The 25,476-nt window shown below is 41.8% G+C and overlaps 1 protein-coding gene across 2 annotated transcripts in view; it reads left to right on the top strand.

Annotated features, from left to right (window-relative positions):
- The window catches only part of KIF18A (kinesin family member 18A), a 41,709-nt gene extending 16,538 nt beyond the window's left edge, over nt 1–25,171 (top strand). For both annotated transcript variants that reach the window (XM_060275299.1, XM_035117758.2), the window contains exons 10-17: nt 1,018–1,180; nt 3,276–3,440; nt 5,048–5,169; nt 6,444–6,682; nt 16,636–17,113; nt 18,983–19,087; nt 20,413–20,522; nt 24,164–25,171. In XM_060275299.1, the coding sequence (XP_060131282.1) occupies nt 1,018–1,180; nt 3,276–3,440; nt 5,048–5,169; nt 6,444–6,682; nt 16,636–17,113; nt 18,983–19,087; nt 20,413–20,522; nt 24,164–24,279 (1,498 nt within the window). In that variant the 3' untranslated portion in view covers nt 24,280–25,171. The remainder of the gene's footprint in view (nt 1–1,017; nt 1,181–3,275; nt 3,441–5,047; nt 5,170–6,443; nt 6,683–16,635; nt 17,114–18,982; nt 19,088–20,412; nt 20,523–24,163) is intronic.
- The last annotated feature ends 305 nt before the right edge of the window (nt 25,172–25,476 follow it).

Below are 25,476 nucleotides of genomic sequence, written 5' to 3'. Positions count from 1 at the left end.
TCAGATGGTGAAGGCATGGCGAGTGTTTAAGCCAGGCTTCCTCAACCTTGGGCCTCCAGATGTTTTTTGACTACAACTCCCATGATCCCTAGCTAGCAGGACCCAGTGGTTAGGGATGATGGGAATTGTAGTCTCAAAACATCTGGAGGGCCAGGGTTGAGGAAGCCTAGTTTATGCAGATATCACCTGGCTCTTGTCCTTGAGATTAATGTCTGAATGAAAAGCACACTGCTACATGAGGACTTTCACTGTTGGTGTACCATTGTGACGTCCTGGACCTTAATGGGACCTGACATGGTCACCCCGCCCCCGTGCAAAGCCTAGACCAAAACAAAGGGGTTTGTGCTAGTCAGTCCAAGAACTTGGCCTTTTGATACACTTACATGGGAGAATATGGGAATACTAGGGTTTCATTCAGATCTGGAATTATTTTATTAGTTTACCTGATTATAATGCACTTCCGCCCTGTATTCCAACCTTCCTTTTACCTGTTGGGTTATGGAAATGTGGCTTTTTGATCAATATGTCACCATGTTGCACTAAATGTTTAAATGGCAGGAAAGAACAGGTTATTTGAGACACTGCCTTGCCCTTTATATACTCAGTAGGTTGCTGCAAATACTACTGGACTTCCATCTTCCATCAGCCTCAGCCAGCATGGTCAATGGACAGGGATGGTGGCAGCTGTAGACCAGCAACATTTTAAAATACTTTTTAATGTTTTTATTCTATGGTTTTATGTTTTGTGGTTTTATTCTGTAAACCGCTTTGGTATTTTTATGATAAAGCAGTGTATAAATTTAATAAATCATCATCATCATCATCATTTTATAAACAACTAAGCATCTGAAGTGCCACTCCTACTTTAATGTGTTAACCTCTTTTGTTAAACATGGTGGGTTTTTTTAAATTGAAACTGCTATTTACTACAATGTAATGCCCTTGACAAAAAGCACCCTGCAACGAAGCTGTGTTTTGTGTAACTCGGTCCTTTTTCTATATAAATGTTTGGGGCAGGCTTAGAGAAATTTTGAAGTGCGTGTTCACAAATCGAGAGGAAATCAGGCAAGAGTTTCTGAAGCTGGAACTGCACCATAAAGAAAACATCCTTAAAACCCATTATCAAAAAAAATGCCATGAACAAATTGAAATGATGTGCGCTCCGGAGAGAATGGAGAGGGTAAGCTATTAGTATGACAGTTCTGCTGTCCTTTCTGCCATGTTTATGCCAAGCTGTTAGGGCTAATGAAAAGAATGTGGTTCTGATCCTGTGTGTCTCCTTACTGCAGTTATCCAGGGCCTCTTCAAATGAATTACATTGGTTAGATCTTTGAGGGCTTCACTTGAACCCTCTCCCATTGAAAGCGTGCACGAGAGCGTTGCAAGGTTGCGCTGACTAGCCTCCACCTTCCCCAGTGGCAATACATGTGCCAGCAGTCATTCAAAACAGCTATAAAACATTTATCCTCAGCACACATATTAGCAGGAATAGCTAACACCATCTTTCCATGTGCTTTTGGTGTATGTATGGGCTTGTGTGAATCCTCTTAACATGGTTTCTAATTAGAATTCACCTTGTCCTCCTGTCCAGTTCCCCACCCCCACCCCCCGGTCCCACCACCTGTGTGGGAAATTTCCCTTGGGGGTTCAAGTGCAGAGACTCATACCAAATTCTCAATTGGTCTGATTTTATTTAGTAAAGCATCATCGAACAAAGTTCAAAGAGTCTACCAGAGCTTTATAAATAGGCGAGATGGACATCATCTTAGCTGTCTGTCCTCTAACTGAATCACCTTCTGCCACCTCAGCACCTCACCATCTCTTCATTCAACCACAGTCCTTGAAATGCAACTTGTTCAACCCACTTTCACTGTATCTATTAGAACTCTTCTTGCACCTTATATGGAGTTGCTTTTCACTTTAAACATTGACCTGTTAGGTTCCTCCTTAACTGGTTCTTACCAGTTTTGTAGTCGGGTTACGCTCCTGAGTACGTAACAGAAATTCAACCTCACACAGTGTTGTTAAGGCTCTTTTCTATGTCGTCTGACTTGTCTGCATACTTTAGCCTTGGTCCCTGCTTCTCTTGTCAACTCTTGTTTCCCATTCCTTTGGCCATCCTGCGGCTCAAACCTGCTGGCTCTTAGTTTACTTTTTGGGTGCTCTTTCCTCTCAATGGGTCTCCCCAGCATTACTTTTTCTGCCCCTCAAGGTCTGCCGAGCACAGCGTTCAGCTGTTACTCCATTTTGTGACATTTCTCCAAGAACGACAGGAAAGAAGGGCTTGAGCCCGAGCCACTATTTTTTATGCTGTGTGGTGTAAGAGGCAACTTTGTACTCCTGGCTCTGTGCATTTTATGGATAGGCTTTTTACTTCTGGTTTTTTAATCATACATTGTTCATATGTTGCCTCACGTATAATGTGGCTCAAGTGGCTAATACTTAAATGTATAAAACCTCCCTCACATAGCAGTTAACTGTAAGTGACAATCTTTGAAGTTCTGTTGCAAAATAATTTTGTGTGTTCAGTTTTCTCAGACATCTGCTTTCAATTGAGCATAGTGACAGCCTTCTGAAATGGAAGGTGATATAAATTTCTTCTGTTGAACTAAGTAGGAAATATTTTAAACGCTGAAATGCAGGGTACGTATACTGGCAGCTTTTTCCTTGGAAAGCCCTCTTGCTCTTAATAGTCAAAATCATGTCTTAAATTCGGGAGTTCAAAGAGCATTTGGGGCCGCATTCTTCAGAAATCACACTGGAAAAAATATTGGGTTCACATGCAGAACATTCAAGCACCACCACCCCCCGCACTCCTTTTGGGTTCAGGCAAAAAACCTAAATGAATTATTTGGACCAACCCTGTTACTTATGATTTGGGAGAGTGGGCTGAACTAGCTGATACAGAGAGGGAACGGCTTGCTACAGCAGTCGCTTTCCCTCTGGTAAAAATATTAAGTTTTTAAAAAAAAATATGTGTGTCTTTCCATAAAAAAATTTGCATGCCACGGTTTCACAAGTGGTTTGTAACAATTATAATGCAATTAAAACCACACAAAAATTAAAACAGATGGCATCGCGCTGGGCTTCGCTGACTGCAACAGCCACTGATCTCCAGCACAGTTGAGGAAATTGAATAATATTGCATCATGTGTTCTGTTTTGCAAGGTGTTACTGGAAGGACGAGATGCTGGGCTGTTGCTTTGGTAGTATGTAGTTCACCATAGTATCCAGTTCTGTCCTTTAGTCTGAAATTTAGGTTTGTTTTGTTACAGGCGACTGACAAGCACGACCACCGGCTTGCGTTACTTAAAACCCGGCGCTTGCAAATAGAGCAGAGGCAAGCGGAAGAGACTAAACGCTTTGAGGACAACACTAATTGGTTGCACCGGGTCGAAAACGAAATGCGCCTCCTGGGCCAAGATGGCCATATTCCTCAGGTAAGCTCCTTTGACTCTGGTTGGCCACGGTGAGAACAGGATGCTGGACTTAAATGGCTCACTGACTTAATCCAGTAGTACTGTTCTCGTGTTCCCTTTGGCTCCTGGGAAATATTTTGAATGTTCAACTGAGAGGGATTGTTCTTTGTTCCACTGTAGCAGTAAGCAAATTTGTGGGTGGGTGTGGGTTTGTGTATAAAAAAGTGGAATATATATATAGAGAGGGAGAGAGCTTGGAAAGGGAGAACTGAAGGAAGATGATGGGTCAATGAGGGTGAGCAGGGAATTGGTTTTGAGCTGACCCTTCAGGCCAAATCACTTACCATCTTGCCTCATGCATCCTTCCTCGGTTACTTTAAAATAGTGCTTGCTAACTGTAACTGTAAGGCTTTCCCATTTGCAGATAGCTGCTTTGTAACGTGGTGGAAGACAGATTTTTTTGTTAGAATTTTCTCTTTGAAATGTGCATGTTTGATTTTTTTTTTTAAAAAAGTCTCAAATTGCTGTACTTCCCTGAATAGTAGTGTGTCTGCAATAGACTATTGTAGTTTCTTGTTCACATAGCATAAGAGTAGATACTGTCTTCATATGAAACAAAAGAAGAAAACCAGGAAGCGAACAAAGCAGTTGCCTTCCATTTTTCAAACAAGCCTATAAACAACATTGACCTGGTGTCTGCTGCATTTTTCCTGCAACCTCTGCTGCTGAAATAATACCTTATCCATCTCAGCCACTGCTGAAAATGGAAGTTATTAGCACGTAAAATGTGATAATACCTGTGAGTCGCAAGGATGAGAGCCATGTTTGATGAATGCTAGTATGCCCCCACTGTCACTGAAGTTTAGTACCAGATGTGGCACTGGTCATTTTTAAGGACTTTACCTCAGTTGTGTGTGGTGGGTTTTTTTTGGGGGGGGGCTGGTTCCTGCACCCTCCTCCAGCTTGGAAGCTTTCAAAGCACCAGCATGCAGGCAGGGTTTCATACTTTGCTTCCCAAGCAGCCCCATACTTAAGGGGCTTCAATAAGAGGTCTCCTAGGTCATTCCGGTTTTGGTTTTAACTTGAAGTACCTTGGCGTTTCCGTGTGCTGCTCTGGTTTGCCAGAAGCGGCTTTGTCATGCTGGCCACATGACCTGAAAGCTATACGCTGGCTCCCTCGGCCAATAATGCGAGATGAGCGCGCAACCCCAGAGTCGGTCACGACTGGACCTAATGGTCAGGGGTCCCTTTACCTTTACCTTGGTTTGTATTGACGGCTATCAGCTCTGAGTGAGATTCAATATATATAATGTTAATTCAAGAAGCATTGTTAGCTATTGTTAACGCAAGGGGAAGTAGCATGATAGTACAAATCCATGATAGTGCATGGTAGGCAAAAATTGCATCAGTTAATTAATTGCCAACAGTTAGTTAGTTAGTTAGTTAATGGAATGGCTGTTGCCACAACTGGATGCCACCCTCTTGACTCCATAGCACTACCTATTCCCCATCACTTGGAGAGACTTCTGCTCTAGAAGTAGGACTGTTGTTTTTCAAAGTAGTAGCATTCCCGCCATTACTGGGTTGGCTGCCTATGAGCTTGGCTTAAACATGGCTCCCTTTTCCAGGAGCTGAGCCGAGATCTGCAGTACTGCCATCTGAAGTTGGAAGTGAAGGATTTGAGAACTCAGGCTGAATTCATGAGGACTCTTGCATCCCTCCAAGAACAGCAATATAAACAGACAGAAAAGTAAGTCGACATTTGAAATGCCGTATTTTGAACAGCTTCCCTATTAAAAGCTTTTGACGTATGTGGAGGTGCAAATAGGCTAATTTTACACGAAAATTGTGGTACATTTGATTAAACTTCCATTGGACTGCTTTTGAACAAGAGGCCTGAAAGTGACAACGACAATGTTTCTTTTTCTGTCCTCTTCCACAAAGCTGAACAGATTGCTCTCTAGTTCTTTCAGAATATCTTGGTAGGAACTCTGACCTTTTGAGCTCAGTGGTGGCCAATCTCTTTGGAAGGTGTGCAGCAAATCAAATCCAGAGCATGAGGGTGCCATATTGGCATCCATTGTAGTCCGTAGGCAGACTGCTGTGTCTTCATAGCTTTGCCTCTTGTCTTGCCTCTGGAACCAGGAATAAGGCAGCCCTGCAGTGTGGAAGATGTAGGCAGGAGAATGTGCCTAGTTCCATTCTGTGGCTGGCTAACCTTTTCTTTCTGGGCTGAAGGCCGAATTCACTCTTGGCCAGTGATTCAGAGCACATGCCAGTGGCAGGTATCTCATGCAGCACAGGTACCCAGCCTAGCCCTCCTCTTCAGGTGATTATAAATGGGGGAATGGAGGGTTATCACACCCACTCACCAAACAATGACTCGGCCAAGGCCTTTGGACTGTCCTTGAAGACAACTCTGATACTTCAACAGGTCCAAAATACAGAAGCCAGATTACTGGCTCCCGTTGGAACTCCCATAACCCCCTCTTTTAAAACAGCTGGTCTTAATAGTGTTTCCCTTCCTGGGAATTTTCCCCTTAGAGAAGCCTATAGAATAGATACAGATAAATGAGTTCTTTGTAGGCAACCAACTCAGTGGTGCCTAACAATAAGATGATAAATTTCCAGTCTGACTACCTACCTGGTGTGGGGGACCTGGTTGATGACCTATACCAATCTCTCCTTTGCTTTAAAGGTCAGCACCAACACTTTGAATTGTGCTCGGAAACGTACTGGGAGCCAATGTAGATCTTTCAGAGGATGGGGTCTCGGCGGCCACTCCCAGTCACCAATCTAGCAGCCGCATTCTGAAACTACTGTACAATTAATCCAGAATGCAGAATACTCAATTTTTTTAGGGTATAGGAATCCTGTTGAAAATGTAGGTTGGCAACTAAGGATTAATGTCCATATGTTATGTTCCTTAAATACAGTTTACATGAAAGCAGCATGAAAGCATAACCTAAAAAATCTCTGAGATGTTTGTAGCTTATTTACCGTGATACTTTCATTTTTTAACAGAATACTAAGTGCTTTGCTTCCTGTTCTAAGAAAGCAGTATGTGGCTTTGAAAACAGCAGGGTTAGCAAACAGTGCTGTTGAGGATGACTTCAAGGTGTTTGAGCAGCTGATTCACAGAGAGAAAGCTGTAGTCTGGGCTGACCAGATGACTGAAAAAGAACCAAAACAAAATGATTCACCAGTGATGTCTGCTATTATGGACTTTCCACAACTTGTGAGTTACCAGAATACTCCTTGCCGTAAGTAGACAATTGTCTCTTTTTGTGTTTTTAAGATATTGCACCTTCCCTAAGGAAAAAAGGTCAAAATTGAAGGTAGATTTACAGTGAGTTAGATCCAAAATGCCCTTCCCTTGAACTGAAAGACTGGAATTCCAGCAGAGGCACCTGCTGGAGAAAGCGGCTGGGGAGGTAAGTTTCACCCCTGTAGCTCCCAGTCCTGGACTGAACTGTCCAGAGCAGCTTTTGAGGATTCTGGAGAGCAGCCTCTCCACCCACTTTCTCTAGCAGGAGTGCCTTGCAGACAGAATTATTATTATTATTATTATTAAAAGTTCAGAAAGTACATAACTATATGTGCACCAGACATGGTGAAACGCAAACAAAAAAGAGAAACAGAACCTGTGCAGAAGGGAAAACGAAAGGGGGAGAGGGGAAAAAAACCCAAAACTGTATATTTTACACTGAGATCCAGCGCTGAGGGCCTTCTGGCAGTTCCCTCACTGCGAGAAGCCAAGTTGCAGGGAACCAGGCAGAGGACCTTCTCGGTAGTGGCGCCCACCCTGTGGAACACCCTCCCATCGGAGGTCAAGGAGATAAACAACTACCTGACATTTAGAAAACACCTAAAGGCAGCCCTGTTTAGGGAAGTTTTTAATCTGTGATATTTAATGTATTTTGGCATTTGTTGGAAGCCGCCCAGAGTGGCCGGGGAAACCCAGCCAGATGGGCGGGGTATAAATAATAATAATAATAATAATAATAATAATAATAATAATAATACTTCACCAGATCTTAACCTAGTACAGTTTACAGTATTTGTAAGAATGGATTCCAAATATCACTGAATTTGTCCATGGCAAGTCTGCGTTTATAGGCAAGTCGTTCATATGTTGTGAGTTTATATAAGTCTTCAATCCAATTGTAGACGGGAGCCGCATTTTTAGTTTTCCAATTCAACAGTATCAGTCTTTTTGCTGTGGTAAGGGCACGGAAAGTCCACTCATATTGTCCTTTTGTAAGGTTCCATGTGCTGGGTATATAATTCAAGAGGCTATTTTGCTATGTAAATGCAAGGTTGCTGTGAAGTTCTGTTGATGGTTTTAGTTACCTTCTGCCAAAAATCTTTAAATATAGGACAATGATTATGATGATGATGATTATATTTATTTATTTATTTATTTATTTATTTATTTATTTATGCTCCCACCTTTTTCTCTGATGAGACTCAAGGCAGCTTACAGCTAAAAGACCTGCCAATAATTATTACAAGTTCTGCTCGCCTGAATTCTGGACCCAGCCAAAATGACTAAACCTAACTTTAGTGTTGTCTTTGTCCATGGAGTTTTCTTGGCAGGGATACTGGAGTGGCTTGCCAGCTCCTGCTCCAGGTGGATCACGTTTAGTCTAAACTCTCGGCTATGACCTGTCCATCTTGGGTGGCCCTGCACGGGATAGCTCATAGCTTCTCTGAGTTATTCAAGCCCCTTCGCCACGACAAGGCAGTGATCCATGAAGGACTAAACAACAAACAACAACAACTACCTTAGTGTAGCAGCTAAAGTGTAAGATAGCAAAAGAAGCCCTTTCTTGGAAATGGTGTGCATCATCATCTCAGGAATATCTGCCTATATCACTCAACTCTTCCTAACGTAGCAGTTACAGCCTTGCGAAAACATCAGTTCTAGGGTGGGCATTGAAATGAATCTGCATGTAGCTTTTCTCCAGATCACCAAAGAAAGTAGAAAATGCTGATATAAGCCTTGATCCAGATAACTATTTAAAGATACCTGTGTATAGTAAGACCTTCCTTTTTTTGTAACCTTTCTGAATTCCTCCACAGCGCTTGTGATGTTTCATTTGGGAGGCGGGCTGTTTTGTTAAGATAAGGAAAATACTCACTGTACACCTGACAAATAAGGGTGCTTTGACAGATTAAAGCTGTTTGTTAGCTTTGTGCTACTTTTCCTAGTGCAGTGCATTCGTCTTTTGCAGATATCCTTATCAGTAGATAGTCTGGGCGTTTGTACGATCCGGCCAATTTATGCCATGAACAGCGTTATTGGTCATAAAATGAAGTGAGGCACCTTTCAATCAGTTTAGCAAATGTTGTTTCCTGTCTGTGGCTTTCTGTTGGAAATGTGAGCGCTAATGTTTGTACTGACTCCTCCTTAATGTGGTCATTTTCTGCATATACTGGATCCCTACAACTTCTGCATCCTGGATGCTCCCTTCCCTAGAGACATTTCAGAGCAAGCAGCGACGTAGATGGGGATTGCGGGAAAAGTTGCAAGCTCACTAGTGGAAATAATTTGATTTATGCGCAGACACAAGGGGGAGAATTGCTGTTGGTTTCCCCAAGCCTATGGTTTTAGAGAGTCCGAGGTTATTCCGGTATTCTTTCAACAATTAGATGATCAGTATTGGCAAACTTCCCTGAAAGACTTCCGTTCCTGATCTTCCCCAGTCTGGATGCACCCTCAGCTGCCGTAGGAAATGATGAGGCCCGATAGATCTTGTCACTACTCCATGTGAGCTTCTGGTGCACTCTGGATCTTCCAACCTACAATACACGTGTTCTTCAACAATTAGATTGATGTGGGAAAGGTTCCTTCGAGGCAGAAAATTTGGAAACCAACCCTCCTAAACAAAACACTTAATATTTTCAGAAACAAAATATGATATGGAGAGCTATGCTTACCGTAAGAACAAGACTTCATGAAACACTGGATATTTTATAAGTCTTCTAGAGCTCTTACCATCTGAACTTGGATAAACAAAATGGTACTTATACGTTAGGATGGAACATTTGCATGTTTTGTTTAAAGATCCAACATATAAAAATCACCAGCAACAGAAATTATTCCTTGGAAAAGTCATGGGGAGCAGGGAGTTCCTATGTTGTTAGGAAGCCCTGACTTGTCTTTAGTTAGGAAATTTTTGAACGACAATTCCTACAGATTCCATTGCACCATTTTTGGTTCGTTGATTTTATTTATTTATTTATTTTGGTGCGCAATCTATTCAAGATGTTAGGCAGGAAATGGGGTTTTGCACAGAGGCTGAAAAAACATTGGCCACCTGTTACACAGTGGTCATTATTCCTTATTTAAAAATCCATATTTTACTTGCAGCATAATTGCATGGGCTTTACTTGTCAACATAACAGTAAAGCTGTTCCATTTGGGGGGCACCAGACTCTTGGCTTCCAATCCATTCTTGAATTAAGAGACATATATGTTCCCGTGGGAATATTTCAGAGGGTTTTTCCAAAATTCTCTATATTTGGATAAATTGGTCATCATAATGTTTCATTTACGTTGAAGTATGGATGCAGTATAATTTTAATAAAATAATGGGCATCTCGGGAATTAAACAGGAAGGGGGTGTGTGAGCCCAGCTTGCTAGCATATGTAGTTTACTGTTTCGCTCTTAAATGTGGATTGATTACTAGGAAAGTGTAGTTTGAAAGTGCTTTTCCCCTAAATGTCTTCCTTTAGATCAGGCATCCCCAAACTTCGGCCCTCCAGATGTTTTGGACTACAATTCCCATCTTCCCCGACCACTGGTCCTGTTAGCTAGGGATCATGAGAGTTGTAGGCCAAAACATCTGGAGGGCCGCAGTTTGGGGATGCCTGCTTTAGATATTAAGTGTAGCAATGCCCATCAATGCCAGCTATGTTGTCTATTCCCAATTATGCCATCTACTGTGAATTATCAGTGGATGATAGCTTACGTCTCAGCATATTGATAATATTTATTGGTGTTTTGCATCTGTTCAGCACACTAGCAATGCATAAAAAAAGATTATGAATAGGCTTAGGCATTTGTCCAGTCTAAACCAGTCCTTTGTTTCTGGTCACACCTCAACATTTCTGGTTTGAATATGATGGAAATATAGTACAGTACAGTATTTTAACTTGGGGAAAGAGTAGGCAGGGCTATATAAATGGACTGTGGGAAACACAAAGAAGAGTTAGCTGGTATCAGACGTTAGAGCAAAGTTGATTCTCTGATATTTTAGTCAAGGTAGTTAAAGACAGGAACAGAAGAAAGAGCAAAGGCAGCGGATGTGCTTTAAAGAAGTGGGGCATTGTGAGAACTAGCAATGTAACAATAATCTCCATATTTTGCAAAACTCAGTACGTGGGGTGTGTATGCCCAAATTACAGTGTCCCTGTGTTTGCTATAGACAGACAGACAGATGTGTTTTGGTGATAGGCTGCTTGTAGCAAACTTGAATGACAAAGAACTCTTGGCAGTTTTCAGTTCCAGAACTTAACTTGGTAGCACGCTTCCAAAAACTTGTAAGGTTGGTTAGAGATTTCTCTCTCCCGGTAGAGTAGGGTGGGGTTGCTGTTTGATTGAACCCATCACTCTTGGCTTTTCTACCTCGCTTGGAAACTTCAAAGCCTTGTTATTATATGCTTTCAGTAGCACTTGGATGAGAGTAAGAAATGAGACTTGGCAGCAGAATAACAACATCATCCTTTGCTCTTGAAACAACTTTAATTTCAAATAGACTGTTGCCTCAAAAAAGAGTGAGGGGCTTACCTTTTAGCTGCAGTTTATAGCAGACTGCAAAATCATAGGCAGCTGTGATATTTTAACTCCTGCCATTGAAGTGCAGCATAAATTATTATACCAGTCAAGTAAAAACACAAGCTCTAAGTTAAGAGTGGCATTCTTAAGGCTTGCGCAGTAGGATTTTGATTGATGGCGCGTGATCCATGTTCTCTCTGTGTGTGAGATGCGAACGCGAGCTCCATTCACAGCCAGGCACTTGCCAGTATTTCTGGCTTTGTTTCAGATATCCCATTTCTTTAAGCGTAGCTGTGCATTAGTAGAGAGGGGGTGGGAATCCATTTTTAAATGCAGGGGGAAGTGCCCATTACTTCCTCCAGTGACCAGAAGCAAAGCCAATTTATTACTGGGAAGAGCTAATTGCTGTGAATTCTCATGTTAGTCAAAACATTGACTTTAGATGCAGGACTGCATCCACTTTCATTCTCTCACCTGTAAGCTTCAATACGTACTGGAGAGCTTCTTCCCATTCAAGCTGTCCTGTTACAACTGCCTTCCTTTCTCCATCTTGAGTAATAGCATCACACTAATGTTGCCATTCTTTTGGATTCAAGCTGGCGTTTTGGTCACTCCCACACACCCACATTGCATTTATTGCTTCCAGAATGTCTTTAAATTGCTTGGCATAATAACGCGTTGGGGTCACATGAATATTCATTCTAAAATTCATTCACTAGGCAACATTTGCAACTCGGAAATCCATGAGTCAGAAAGCTGTTAAAAGAATCAAAATTTATGATTAGTAGAGTAATTGGATCAATCACTGGAAGCCCAGAAATGTTTATTGAAATGAATACATTAATATTTGATTTCACTTTAGCCGAACAACCGAGCAGACTTAATTTAGCACAGATTCCAGAAATACCTTCTCATGCATGTATTTAACATGAGTTCTGGAAGAATAAAAAAATCCTAACCCGTTATTTTGTCCCAAACCCAATTAGAACTCGTCCCATTCATCAATGTCTTTTTGACATGGACTTGACTTTTGTGGGCTGTGACTCATGTTTGCTAAATACTTCCCTCACGCTTTTCACATTACTTGATACCATGCTAAGTCTTGTCTTCGTATACTCGCTTCTTGATAAATGAGTTCCTTTATCGGCAGAGATTTCTGGAGGCATGACATGGCATAGCCAAGGCTGTCCAAAAATTCTTAATTGAAAGGGAGAGAAATCATCATTTGAATACCTTCATGTTCAACTCCCATTTTTCATGCTGATTCTAAAGCATGGCAAAAATATATATTTGGCAGGTGCAGCACAAACCTGCGAAAGTTTACTCAGAAGTAAGTTGCACTGCTTGCCATAGGGCTTACTTCTAGGTAACTCTGCAAAGGAACACAGCTTTAATATAAAGTGCATTTGCTTTCCCCATAACACACATGGTAATATGTTTGGGGTGTGTGTGTGTGGTTGATTTTACATCCTAAATTAATCCTTAAGTATTGTATCCAATTTATCTTTAGTTTATGGGACTGGATAGATATGCAGGCTCCCTTTTCCAGTATGGCTGCAAGAATTTGCCTCCATTTTCAGCGCACCATAGTTTGTTGAAAATAGGGGAGGGAGTTTGCAGTAGTGAGCTTTAACTATGGTTTGTCCAAAGAAGCCAGGATCATCAACCTCTGATCATCTCCTCTTCACACCTTCACTGGAAGAGAAGGGTTCGAGGCACATCTAAGCTTGTCCTCATAGCAGTAAACCAGGGCTGGGCAGCCTGTGGCACTCCAAATGTTGCTGAACTACAAATCCCATTATCCGTGACCATTGCCCATGCTGGCCACTTTTAAGGGCAGGATAAACGAGGACAATTGCTCTTTTAAATATACTGTACAGTACTTTCATTAAATAATAATAGCAAGTTGGTGTACAGTACAGTACAGCATTATAATATCCATAAAAATATCCATTCATGTTCCATTCAAGGCCCGTCTGAACAGTACTCTTTTCAAAAGACCTCTAAAATATGGCATGGATTACTCTTGCCTGAGTTCTAGGGGGCACTTCAGGGGCAGGAAGATCTCGGTGGCTGAGGTGGAGCATAAGGAAACAGGAGGTACTTTGGGCCCAAGTTGTTTGAAACGATTGTTTTGCTAAGGATTTCTTTCATTCTGATGACATTAAGTATATAGGGTTTTCTTTTTCCTAATGGCTCGCATTTGGGCTTCATGGAACCCCAGCAACCTGCTTTTTATTAATGTGCTTGCAGTGCAGTATGAAATATGGCTCATTGTGTTGAAGTTCAACAAATTATTAATGTTGGCAATACTTTTTGTGTTCTCTACCTATCTGGTTTATAGTTTAAATGCTTACATTTACGGGTAATTTAAAAGTGGTTTCAGTACTGGGAGAAGCTTCTAAAACTTGGCACTCCCACCAAAATGTTTCTCTCCCCCAAGACTTCGTGCCCAGTTTCTCTTAGGACATTTTGAAAAAACCCAGTGCCTTACAGTAAACAAAACTTTTTTTCTTCTTTGGAAAGAGGAACGTCAGTGCTATAATGTATAAACACAGACCAACGGTCCGCCAACCACTACTTTTCCCCGAAACACATACTTTCAGATGCATAAGCTAGAGCAACGCCTCATAAATTAATATTTTAAAATGTTGCCTAAAATGTTTAATGGATAGCTGTTTGAAAGATTATAATTGGATTCTCTGGGCAAAGCATATTGTTGATATTCAGCAAAGTGGCTATTCAAAATGTTATGATTGGAGCCCTGCATCACTATTCATATAATCGGGTTTCACGGCCATAGGATGTTGAAAGATAAATATTTTGAGCACACAGCGTTTGTTTATTGTCTAGAAATGCAATGTGGAATACTTCAGACTAAAATTTATGAACCAGTAAGTACTGGAATTGTATCTAGCCAAACACCAATCTGAATTTTTAACGGGGGGGGGGAGGCAGACTGCCTCTGAGCCACTGAGTTTGAAGCAAGTGTGTATGTAGGATTCTCTTGTTATTTTCCTATGAGGGTAGGACAAAGAACAGAGATTAAACAGTTAACTACTACATAATTCACAGGAATGGTCTCACTTAGTCCAACTGCTATGCAGAGCATGTCAACCCTTCACCATCATCAGTATAGTACATAGCTATACTTTTGTATGTTCTGCATCAAAACCTAGGATGTTCTGATACACTTTTTCCTGACCTTCTGGGTACTATTTTTCAGCTTAAAGATCTGCTACATGCAAACCAACCCTAAATATTTCATTGGACAGTGAATCTTCTAGACACCTTTAGCTTGTGGTTAGAATCATGGTTATGTCTAATTGCACCTTGTTTGGGTGAATAATCTAAAATGGTGGTGCAATACTTTCTGAATTGCTGAAGATCTCCCCACCACCATCCCAGTAGTTCATCTTTCATCGGTTTTGGACTTAACATGTCAGTCCAAAAGTCAGACTTTTAATGTTTAATATTTATGGTTACTTCTGACCAAAATGTCATTACTTTGGAGCAGGATCATATCATATGGCACAATGCTTTTGGAGGGGGGAGCACAATGCCAGTACTGTTCTGTGTTTTATTTATTTATTTATTTATTTATTTATTTATTTATTTATTTGGAAAATGCATTGTGAGTTCCAATGCACTCTAAGGATGTTTTTTCATGTTGTATCAGACATAGCCTGATATCCATGGAGACCAATCTGACAGAAACCAGTATTGCTTTCCATTGCCTATTGTTTATGAGCTGCAAGAAATTAAGACCACCGCTGCTATAATCCGCTTTCCATTTTCCGTGGTCTCTTATGCTTCCTCCTTAAGTTCTCCTACTTGTTCCCCACTGCCCTAGCCTCCTTCACTGTGTGATAATTTCTGTCAATCAGCCATTATTAGAATGGTTCTGTATTGGCTCAGCTGCTTTTAATCATGGCATATAAGCTGCTATCCTCAGCAACTGTACAGTTACAGTTGATAAATTATTATATTAGTTCCCTGTTTCCTTCTCTCCCACACTGCTGCTGGTGCACTTACTTACCTCAAACAATACCGCAGCAATGTGAACTGGGAAAGTGTGTTTCATAGAACAGAAAATGTTGGTTGATAGTGTTTGCGGCTGCCATTAATTTATTGTCATGGTAGTTTGTATCCCAGGAGGTCATGAGTTCCCCCCCCCCTTCCCCATTTTATCATAACAACCTTTCAGGTAGGCTAGTTGATAGAAAGCAACTTCTTTAAGGTCCCCCAGTGAGGTTGATGGCCAAGGAGGGGTTTGAATCAGGTCAGTGCATTACACTGCCGTTGACTTTATTGTGTGGAAGGCGAAGGGTTACAGAAATAACTCACCTGGGGGCTTTTTGGACTCCCCTGTTTTGCACCAACAACACTTAACTCTATGGGCCAGGCATAGGCAAACTCCGGCCCTCCAGACATTTGGGACTACAATTCCCATCATCCCCGACCACTGGTCCTGTTGGCGTGGGATGATGGGAATTGTAGTCCCAAACATCTGGAGGGGCGGAGTTTGCCTATGTCTGCTCTGGGCCGTGTGCTGGGCGTGTTTTTACTCAAGCTTCCATCTGTTCTTTTGCACACTGATCCCCAGGCCCCAGACAGGAGCCATTGACCTGCTAGTGAAGGGGAGAGTTTGTCCTAATGTTAAGAGGACAAATGTCCCCACTGCAAGACAGCAGAGCTGCTTCCCTCCCTTGCCCCCACCCCAATCTGTCTGCAGCCAAGAGCCTCCGCCCCACCTACTCTTCCCAGATATGTAACACTGCAGAACAGCTCAGCGTAGCCATGGAGTTTTAAGCTCCCAGGTTTGCAAGAGGCGTTGGGAGCTCCTGCTTCGTCACCCTTCCGACGTTCAGAAGGAAGGTACCTGGGAGGTGCTTCTAAGAGTGTGTGGCGGAAAGGGCCTAGAAACCTCCTTGTGGTAGGGAACCCTGATAGTGCACAGTTCCCAGTCGCAGGTAGACTTCCAAGTGCGCTTAGCCAAACTGGCTCAACACCGAAAGATTGGGGGAGAAGCAGGCATGTCCAGTGTGCACAAAGGCACTGGAGGTGGGCTGACCATTTCCACCCCCCTCCCCAGTTTGAGTATTTGAAGGCTTGGAGAGGGCTTAAAATGAACTGAATTTTGGTTTGATCCAGACTAAGATGCTTGAATTCGATTTCAGTGTGGGACTTACTTATTTTATTTATAGCCTACTCTTCCTCCCCAAAGGGTAACTTAAAGTAATACAATAACATTAAAACTTTTTTTAAAAAAAAGTTAAGTCACTACTGTACTAACTTTTCCCATTGATTTCAGTGGAGCCTAAGCTCAACTACCTTGGTCTAGATCCAGCTCTACAGAACTGTTCTTATTCTTCTCTGCAAAGCCTAGAGCACACACCTGAGTGATTCTTCTTGCCTGTTTTTCAACTTAGGTATGCCATCAGAGAAAGTTAAGACCCATGTGGAACTTGAGGCAGAATATGGAGTACCTCCCAACAAAAGAATAAGGCGGAAATTGATGGAGTCTCCCATGGCAGTGCAAAGTCCTCCGCAATCCAGTCAGCCGAACCCTAATCACCTGGTGGATTCCATCAGCAAAGCATTCCAGCCCATTCTGTATACACCCAAGGGCTGCCAGAAGCCTGTGGAGAACCTGCGTACTGAGACTGTGGTAAAGCAAGTGTTAAATACAGCAGCAGGCCTTCAAGAAATAAACAATCGCACTGCACAGGCTCAGGATCCATTAAAGCAGGATAGCCATGGGGATAACATATGCATCGTGACTCCAGAGCGCCTCATGAACTCGACAGTTACTCTATACGAAAGTAACATGGGCAATACAGACCACGCTCCCAATGAATCCGAAAGCAAATTGCAGGTGACCGAGAGCAGCAACAATAGTTTACAAAGGTATTTTCTGTGGAAGAGGAGGTGTAATAACCTCTTTCCTTCCTCACCACTTTAATCCTGATATTGGTTTATCTGTTTTCTTTCCTTTTTGCACAATTAGTGTGACCTCAGTTGTTTCACATTCTAATGTCAGGTAATAGTGGCATTTAAAGCCTCTGAAAGACATGCCCAAATTGTTAAACTATGTATGGCCTTGTCCAAAAGATCGTATTGCTGTTTCCTCCTGCTGATCCCTTTTCCCTTTCTTTCATGGACTGCAGTCCATGAACACAAAGTCTGGCGAAACATGAAAATAAGGCAAGTGAAAAAGCAAGGGTAGAATACTGAGCAGTTTTCACAATGGAGTGAAGGGAGCATTGGGTCCCTCCAATGATCTATTTTGGGATCTGTGCTACTGGAGTCAGGGGTTGTAGGCAGACTTGCAGGTAACACCAAATTATTCAGGTTGGTGAAAGTCAAAGCAGGCTGTGAATTGCTCCAAAGGCATCTCTTCAAAGTGGGTGGGTGGGCGGGCAACAAAATGGCAAGTGAGGCTCAATTTCAAAGTCGCATTGAGGCAAAAAAAATCAAAATTAAAAAATCATAGCAACCTGTTCATTGATGTGGTCTCTCTGAACTGGTAAGTATTCAGGAAAGAGATCCTGGGGTTGTTCCAAACAGCTCTGAAAATGTTGTCTTGTTTATGGTAGTGAGAATGGGAAATGTTGTGCTAAGGATTGAAATAAATCTGCCTGTATTAGGGCACCTTTAAATAAATCAGAGATACAACTGGCAGCCTCTTTTTGAAAATGACTTTGAAGAGCTGTAAAAAGTCTTTGAAGAGCTGTAAGAAGCACCCAACATGATTGGGGACTGAAATAGCTTCCCTACAAGCCGAGGCTAGTTTTTTTTGGGGGGGGAGGGGATAAGTTTAGGAAAAGGGGGCTGAGGTGGGGGACAAGACAAAAAAAAAGTATACATGGTGTGGAGACAATGGCTAGAGAGGCTGAGAGGACAATTAGCTGCCCTGAGCGTTGTGAAGGGTATGAATTGTCTAAATGAATAGAGAGGAAATTATTCTTCCTGCCTTATAGCCCTAGAATTCTGGCTTGACCTATGAAATGGATTGGCAGTAAATTTAACCAATTCAGAGGTCCTTCACCCAATGCACAAGATGAAATTCTCTTCTGTAAGCTGTGGTGGTCACCACTGGCACTGATGGCTTTGAAAGGGGATGAGAAAAACCCATGACAGGTGTGTCTCATCAGTCACAAATAAAGAAACCATGATGACAAAATGGAGCCTGTAGGTTCAACAGCAGTAGGCCTCTGAATCTTCATTTCTTGTAGGCAAGAATGTTAACAGAAGAGTTCTGTTGCCTTCAAGTGTTGCTTGCAGGCTTCCTGGAAGCACCTGGCTGGCTAATCAGGTTACTGTACTAGAGTGGACTCTGGGTAGATCCCACAGAGTTTCTGGGCACTGCTGTAAGAAAATGTTCAGCATTAGGCAGGAGCAGCAAGGTCATAGGGTACCAGAAGTGGGCAGTAGGGCCCCTGTTGGAGCATCAGACTTTGCAAGTACCCAGCAGTGTCAACTGCTGATTCCAGCTCTGTGCAAATTTCTCATCCTGGCCCAATTCCAGGTGAAACCAGGGTATTTCCATTGAAGGTATTGCAGAACAGATCCTCCAGTGAAAACAGACAGTCAAATGTCAGTATTGGTAATTTCTGGATTTTTAAAATCTATGCAAATAAAATATCCTTCCATTGAATATTTTAATACCGACACTTTTTGGAATGCAAGATTATTTTTAGAATTTGTGGCTTTTGTTTTCAAGAAATAACTCTGGATTTTTCACAACTACTTTTCCCCCCTTTGCTGTTATTTCAGACTCGCTGTCGCTCCATCGTTAAATAAGCAGCCAGACCCCATACATAATAAGCCATCTTATATGGCAATGACGTCTGCTGCTGAGAGGAAAAGAAAGTTATTAAGGTAAGCAATGCTCCAAGTAGTTCAGTGCTATTTTCCCCACCTGTGAAATGGGTTGCTGGTGTGTCAGTGCTGTGGTTTAGCAGGAGGCAGGAACATTACCCCAATCCAATAGTCCTCATGACTTGATCTTCGGGGCTCCTGTGCTGTCTTCTTGTCTCCTCCTTGCTGCAGTGCCAATATCTGCCTTCTTAATTCTTCCCAATGTTCCAACTCAGTTTCAGCCATTTTCCTGCCTTGCAGCTCTTCAAATATCTGACTCCACTGATTTCTAATTTACTAACTTCTTTTCTAGTTGCATTTATATACAATATTTTCACTTCCTCTCCCTAACCTTTAGTTAGTTGTTATTAGTTATTAAGTATCTATCCTTCATCCCTGGATCACAGGACAGTTTACAATATAAAAACACCAAAGTACATGACATGGTAACAAACAATAACAATGCTCACACACAGTTTAAAAGGCAACAGATCGTTTAATTAGCCAAAGGCTGTTTGTTTGTTTGTTTGTTTAACAAAATAGACCAATGATAAAACGCATAAAGAAATACTGTTAAAGCAGCATAAGGTTGGGTATTATCATTGAATTTGTTCCAAAACATTTTTTTTTAATTCCCATTATTCCATAAACCTGTTAGGCTGGTTTATATGTATTCTTTTATGATAGGTTAGCTAATCATAGTTACAATGGACCATTTTTTCTCAATCCATTCAGATAGTAGGAGATAGGATTTCCTCCCATTTTTAGCTATTATAATCTTAGCAGCAGTTATAAGGTTAAGCATCATTTCTTGATCATTTCCCCTCTCTTAAACCTTTAATGAATCAGGAGAATAGACTCCCAGGAGTAAACTCCTGATTTGCTTTTGACTACCCTTTAACTGCCAGGTTCCTGTGCTGAATTGTCGATGCTCCTGAGCGGAACATTTCCTATTTTCTTTGAGCCTACCTGCGAACTATTGACCTTCCTATACAGGAGCTTTAAAGCAAAGCACAACCATTATTACGACTCAAGTTTTACAACCAAAAACCCAGCACATAATGACTGAAAGTCCTGTTCCATCACACTGGGAAACAAATGCACAGACACAAACCAGAAATATAATTTGAATCATACTTGTTCAGGGTTTTTTTTAGGACCAGGAGAAGAAATAGCTGCAATCCATACAAGTGTATCTGCGGCGGATCTTTCTTGAAGTAAATTAGTCACGCACATGTTCTCGATCTAATATACTTTTAGATGTTGTGTTCCAAAAACCAAAAACTAAGCATACCCTCTTAAGGTCACCATGCTAAAAGCAAACTTGTTATAACTTTTTCTTACAGTTCACTATCGAACAGCGAGCTTACAAATCAGCACGGTCATACAACTGCAAAGCGTATTAAACAAGACAGTGTGTTAAGTTATAAAGCTCTAAGAGTCCCTAAACCGACAGGTAAGTATCAAATTACAATTTTCGGTGATTATATCCAAACTTGAGCAGTAGGTGGCTATGGAGGAGAGCCAAGATTGTGGGCTGACATTTACCATTTTTCTTCGTCTTTTGCTGTGGTAATTTAGTTGTACGGCTGGGCTACTCAGTTAAATTGAGTGGAAAGGTTACTCCTTAAAAAATTCTTAGCCGGTTCCATGTTTTAATATAGGGAAAGAGGAGCCAAATACAGTCATACCTCGGTTTAAGTACAGCTCAGTTTGAGTATTTTCAGTTTAAGTACTCTGCGGACCTGTCTGGAACGGATTAATCCACTTTCCATTACTTTCAATGGGAAAGTTCGCCTCAGGTTAAGTACGTTTCAGGTTAAGTACGGACTTCCGGACCCAATTACACTCATACCTCGGGTTAAGTACACTTTGGTTTGATTACTTTCAGTTTAAGTACTCCGCAGACCCGTCTGGAACAGATTAATCCATTTTCCATTACAGTGGTACCTCGGTTTATGAACTCAATTGGTTCCGGAAGTCTGTTCATAAACTGAAGCGTTCATAAACTGAAGCGAACTTTCCCATTGAAAGTAATGGAAAGTGGATTAATCCATTCCAGACGGGTCCACGGAGTACTCAACCTGAAGCATACTTAATCCGAAGCATGGGTGTAATTGGTTCCGGAAGTCTGTTCAGAAACTGAAGCGTTCATAAACTGAAGCGAACTTTCCCATTGAAAGTAATGGAAAGTGGATTAATCCGTTCCAGACGGGTCCACGGAGTACTCAACCTGAAGCATACTTAATCCGAAGCATGGGTGTAATTGGTTCCGGAAGTCTGTTCATAAACTGAAGCGTTCATAAACTGAAGCGAACTTTCCAATTGAAAGTAATGGAAAGTGGATTAATCCGTTCCAGACGGGTCCGCGGAGTACTCAACCTGAAGCGTACTTAACCAGAAGCATGGGTGTAATTGGTTCCGGAAGTCTGTTCATAAACTGAAGCGTTCATAAACTGAAGCGAACTTTGCCGTTGAAAGTAATGGAAAGTGAATTAATCCGTTCCAGATGGGTCCACAGCGTTCATAAACCGAAAATTCATAAACCGAGGTGTTCATAAACTGAGGTTCCACTATACTTTCAATGGGAAAGTTCGCTTCAGGTTAAGTACGCTTCAGACTGAGTACTCCGCGGACCCGTCTGGAACGGATTAATCCACTTTCCATTACTTTCAATGGGAAAGTTCGCTTTAGTTTATGAACGCTTCAGTTTATGAACAGACTTCCGGAACCAATTGTATTCATAAACCGAGGTACCACTGTATGTACATCTTCCCACTTTTACCTACCTCTACCTGTGGCACTAAACTGCCTGGGTGTTTTCTAGCAGTTCATCCATCTGTTTGGAAGGGCATAAACCCTGGAGCTGTTTGTTGTGTTCCTCGCTGTGCAGTTGCTTGTGGGCAGTTCCCATCATAGCTGTGGCAGAGGGTGGAGCTGCTGAATTCTTTGCCACACCCTTCCACAATTTTTCAGTATCTCATGAGATCCTTCTGGCAGGTTCTTTCCCACCACCTCTTTCTGTGACGTCTCTGCCTCCTTGGTGCTAACCATCATAGAACAGTGATAAGCAGGAGCAGAGGGGCAGTGCCATGCTGCCACTCTCTGACAGTGGTGGCGCTGTAGATTACCGGCACGGGGCAGGGCGGTGGTGAGGTCGAGACTGTGTGGCCACACCTTCTTCTTTGGCGATGATTCATAGCCAATTAAGATTGTCTTCCATAAACACGGTTTTAACAATGAGTCCATAAGTGACTGTGGAGGCCAATGCTGGATCCACTCGTCCTTCCACAGTGGGGACATTGGTTTCTTGGTGGGGAGTTAATCACGGTGTGGATTTGCCAAGCGTGCCTTCCTCTTAGCACGTTTCTCCCTTGCGTCCTGAGTTTGAGTGTCTTCAAAGCCCATGACACCTTTGGTAAAGGCTGTTCTCCAATTGGAGCGCTCGCAGGCCAGTGCTTCCCAATTGTTGGTGTTTATACTACATTTTTTAAGATTTGCCTTGAGACAGTCTTTAAACCTCTTTTGTTGACCACCAGCATTACGCTTTCCATTTTTAACTTCGGACTAGAGTAGTTGCTCTACTCTACTCTAGAATAGTTGAGACGATACGGTAATCAGGCATCCACACATGTCCAACAATGTTGATGTTGAAGAATCATTGCTTCGGTGCACAGCCCCAGCCATTCCTGCCGGCAGTAAGAGTGACTTCTTCAGACACCTCTTTGTGTGGTGGGGAATGCAGAGGCAGGACATTTCCCTGGGCAGCGTGGTTATGGTAAGGAAGCCAGTTTTAAATTAGCCAAGGATATCGTGAGTTTTGCTGATGTGGGGCTATGCATGCCACTGCCCAGGTTCCCCCTGCCGAAGAACAGGTTGCCTTTGCCTCCATCATGGTTCCAATTGCATCTGTGCATTTACAATGAAAGCTTAATTTGGGCAATATCATCTTTCTGGCTCACATACTCTAGAGGTCCCAAAACAATTGCCTTTTTGCTACCTCTTGTCCTTTTAACCACCCTTCCTCCAGGCAAAATTAATGTTCTCTTTCAGTTATGCAGCTGGTGAAGTGCTGCACGTAGCATTCCCCGGAGCTAATAGAAGCCGAATACAGTGTTATCAGTACTTTGCACAATGCTATCTTCGTGTTAATTATTTGTACCAAATGTTAGGTAATAAAGGATACCGGCATCAATTACTGTAATTGTATTGTTAAAGAATCATGTAATTGAATTCCTAATTTGGAAGCTGGGAACGCATTAGACATGCTTAGAATCTCAAAAAATTAATAAATAAAAATATCAATATTCCAAGGCACATGCTTGGGCTTGTTCTGTGCACAGGGGCAGTAAAGCAGGGATGGGGAACCTCTTTCAGCCTGGGAGTAGAGATCCAGAACTAGCCCACTTGCCAGGGGCCATTAAAGTGGGCAGGGTCTCCCACTTGACCGTCAGGTGATTAAAATGTCAGGCTTCAAAGGGAACAGGCAGAGGAGCACAGTGCTAGGATCAGGAATCAGCCTCTTCTGTTGCCTGTTACTGTTGAGCAGAGGCTTCTCATTGACCTTAGCAATGTGGTGCTTCATGCTGACACCAGATGTAAGAAATCCCTTATCCAAACTTAGTGCTTCAATCTAAGAAAGGTGTGACCCGAACTATTCATTAGTTGGAGCTGAGCCTCATATTAGTTCTGTGTGGTAAGTTTTGAAAACTTATTGAGCCAGAGGATACTACAATTTATTGGTTGGCTAAGACACTGGTTAGCCATTCATGGCTCTCTGGGTGGCTTATGGAGTAAAACAAAAATGCAGTAAGTAAAACAATAAATGCTATGTTAGCAGCATTTTTCAGACGCTTATCAGATGCAGCCAGCATTGATAGCAATATTAAAAAATGAGAAGTTAACAGTTTGAGCATATAGTTAATGTCATTTTAAAATAATAATAATTACGATGATGATGATGATGATGATGATATAGTAATAGTAGTCCTATGTCTGCCCTATTCTGTTAACCTTAACATTTAGGGAAATAATTAACATCATCAAGGCAGTAGTATCTGTGTCTCTCTTTAACATGGCTAATTTTTTGTTCCATAGAAACTAGAACAAGAAGCTGGAAGCAACATGAAGAGCTAAGAAAACGTATCAGAAACAACGGCAAGGAAAATGCAACCTTAGACACGAAACTCAAGACATCCAAAAAAGCATTTTGAATTACCTACATTGAAATAAATCCTTGCTTTATACAGATTTTAATTTATTAGCAAGACAGGAAAGGTGAACTTTCCATCTGCTCTCTGCACTGTTTCTCACTTACCTGTGGTAGTAGCTATACATTATACTTTACAGACATGTATTTTTCAAACGCTCACATCTGTACTTTGGTGTACCCTTCACTCTCTCTTAACATGTAATTGGAAGCTGTATTGTACTTCACAAATAACTGCTTTTGACATCTCTGCCCTTCGCCATATTTCAGTGAAATAATCTCTTGCAATGAGAATACAGTCAGAAAGATGGGTGGGGCTCCTCTATGGTGTGTTCAGGCTCCTCTATAGTGTGTTTAGTTGGTACATGAAGCATCATAAAGTTTAAGAAGGAAATGTGACAAGATTCCTCTCCTGCTAATGCATCGCTTCATAAATGACAGGTGGCATTGAGCTCTCATCCCTGCGTGCCTCCCCAATGCAGGGTGCAAACACCTTACATACTGTGGACCTTTGAAGAAACAGCTCTACTGTGTTCCAGCGAGGAAGGTGCAAAATGGATCTTAAGCCTTAATGTATTTTGCCTCGCATTGCTGGCTAAATTACAGTACATGCATCTATTAATGATATTCCTTGTCCACATTTCCTTTTTCAATATAAATAAATGAAGCTGGTGTTTGAAACTAAACCTGAGCAACTTGAATGTAAAAATGTGCTTTGTATTTTTAATCTGTATCTGTGTCTTAGATAACTCTGTTGCCCTGAATTAAATGGTGTTTTTGTAAAATTTGTAAAACCAAAGTGTCACATACCTGTTCCTTCTTTGAAACTCTTGGGCTCTTACAATTAGTTTGCTTTACTCATAGGTTGATATGACATATGTGACGTACTGCTCTTGAGGATTAAAAAGTCATTGATTCTAATGGAAGCATGTTAATGCCCAGCTCAGCAGAAAGGATCCAGAAACTTTCCAGAATCTGTCCCCTTTCCTCCATCATCCATTTCCACAGAACTTTCAACTATGCTGAAGTCAGCCTCTATCCCCAAAGTTCTAACTTGGTTAATACATTACCACTCCTTTAAATAAAAAATAACAGTAAAGAAAAATTAAGGTAGACTAGATCAGGGATAGGGAAATTGGCCCTCCAGCTGTTGGTGGGCTATAACTCCCCTCAGCCCGTGTCACCTTGGCATTGCAAAAAC

Source organism: Zootoca vivipara, chromosome 1 (genome assembly GCF_963506605.1).
Source record: "Zootoca vivipara chromosome 1, rZooViv1.1, whole genome shotgun sequence".
In the NCBI taxonomy this organism is placed as follows: Eukaryota; Metazoa; Chordata; class Lepidosauria; order Squamata; family Lacertidae; genus Zootoca; species Zootoca vivipara.
This window is presented reverse-complemented; position numbering and strand designations above follow the sequence as displayed.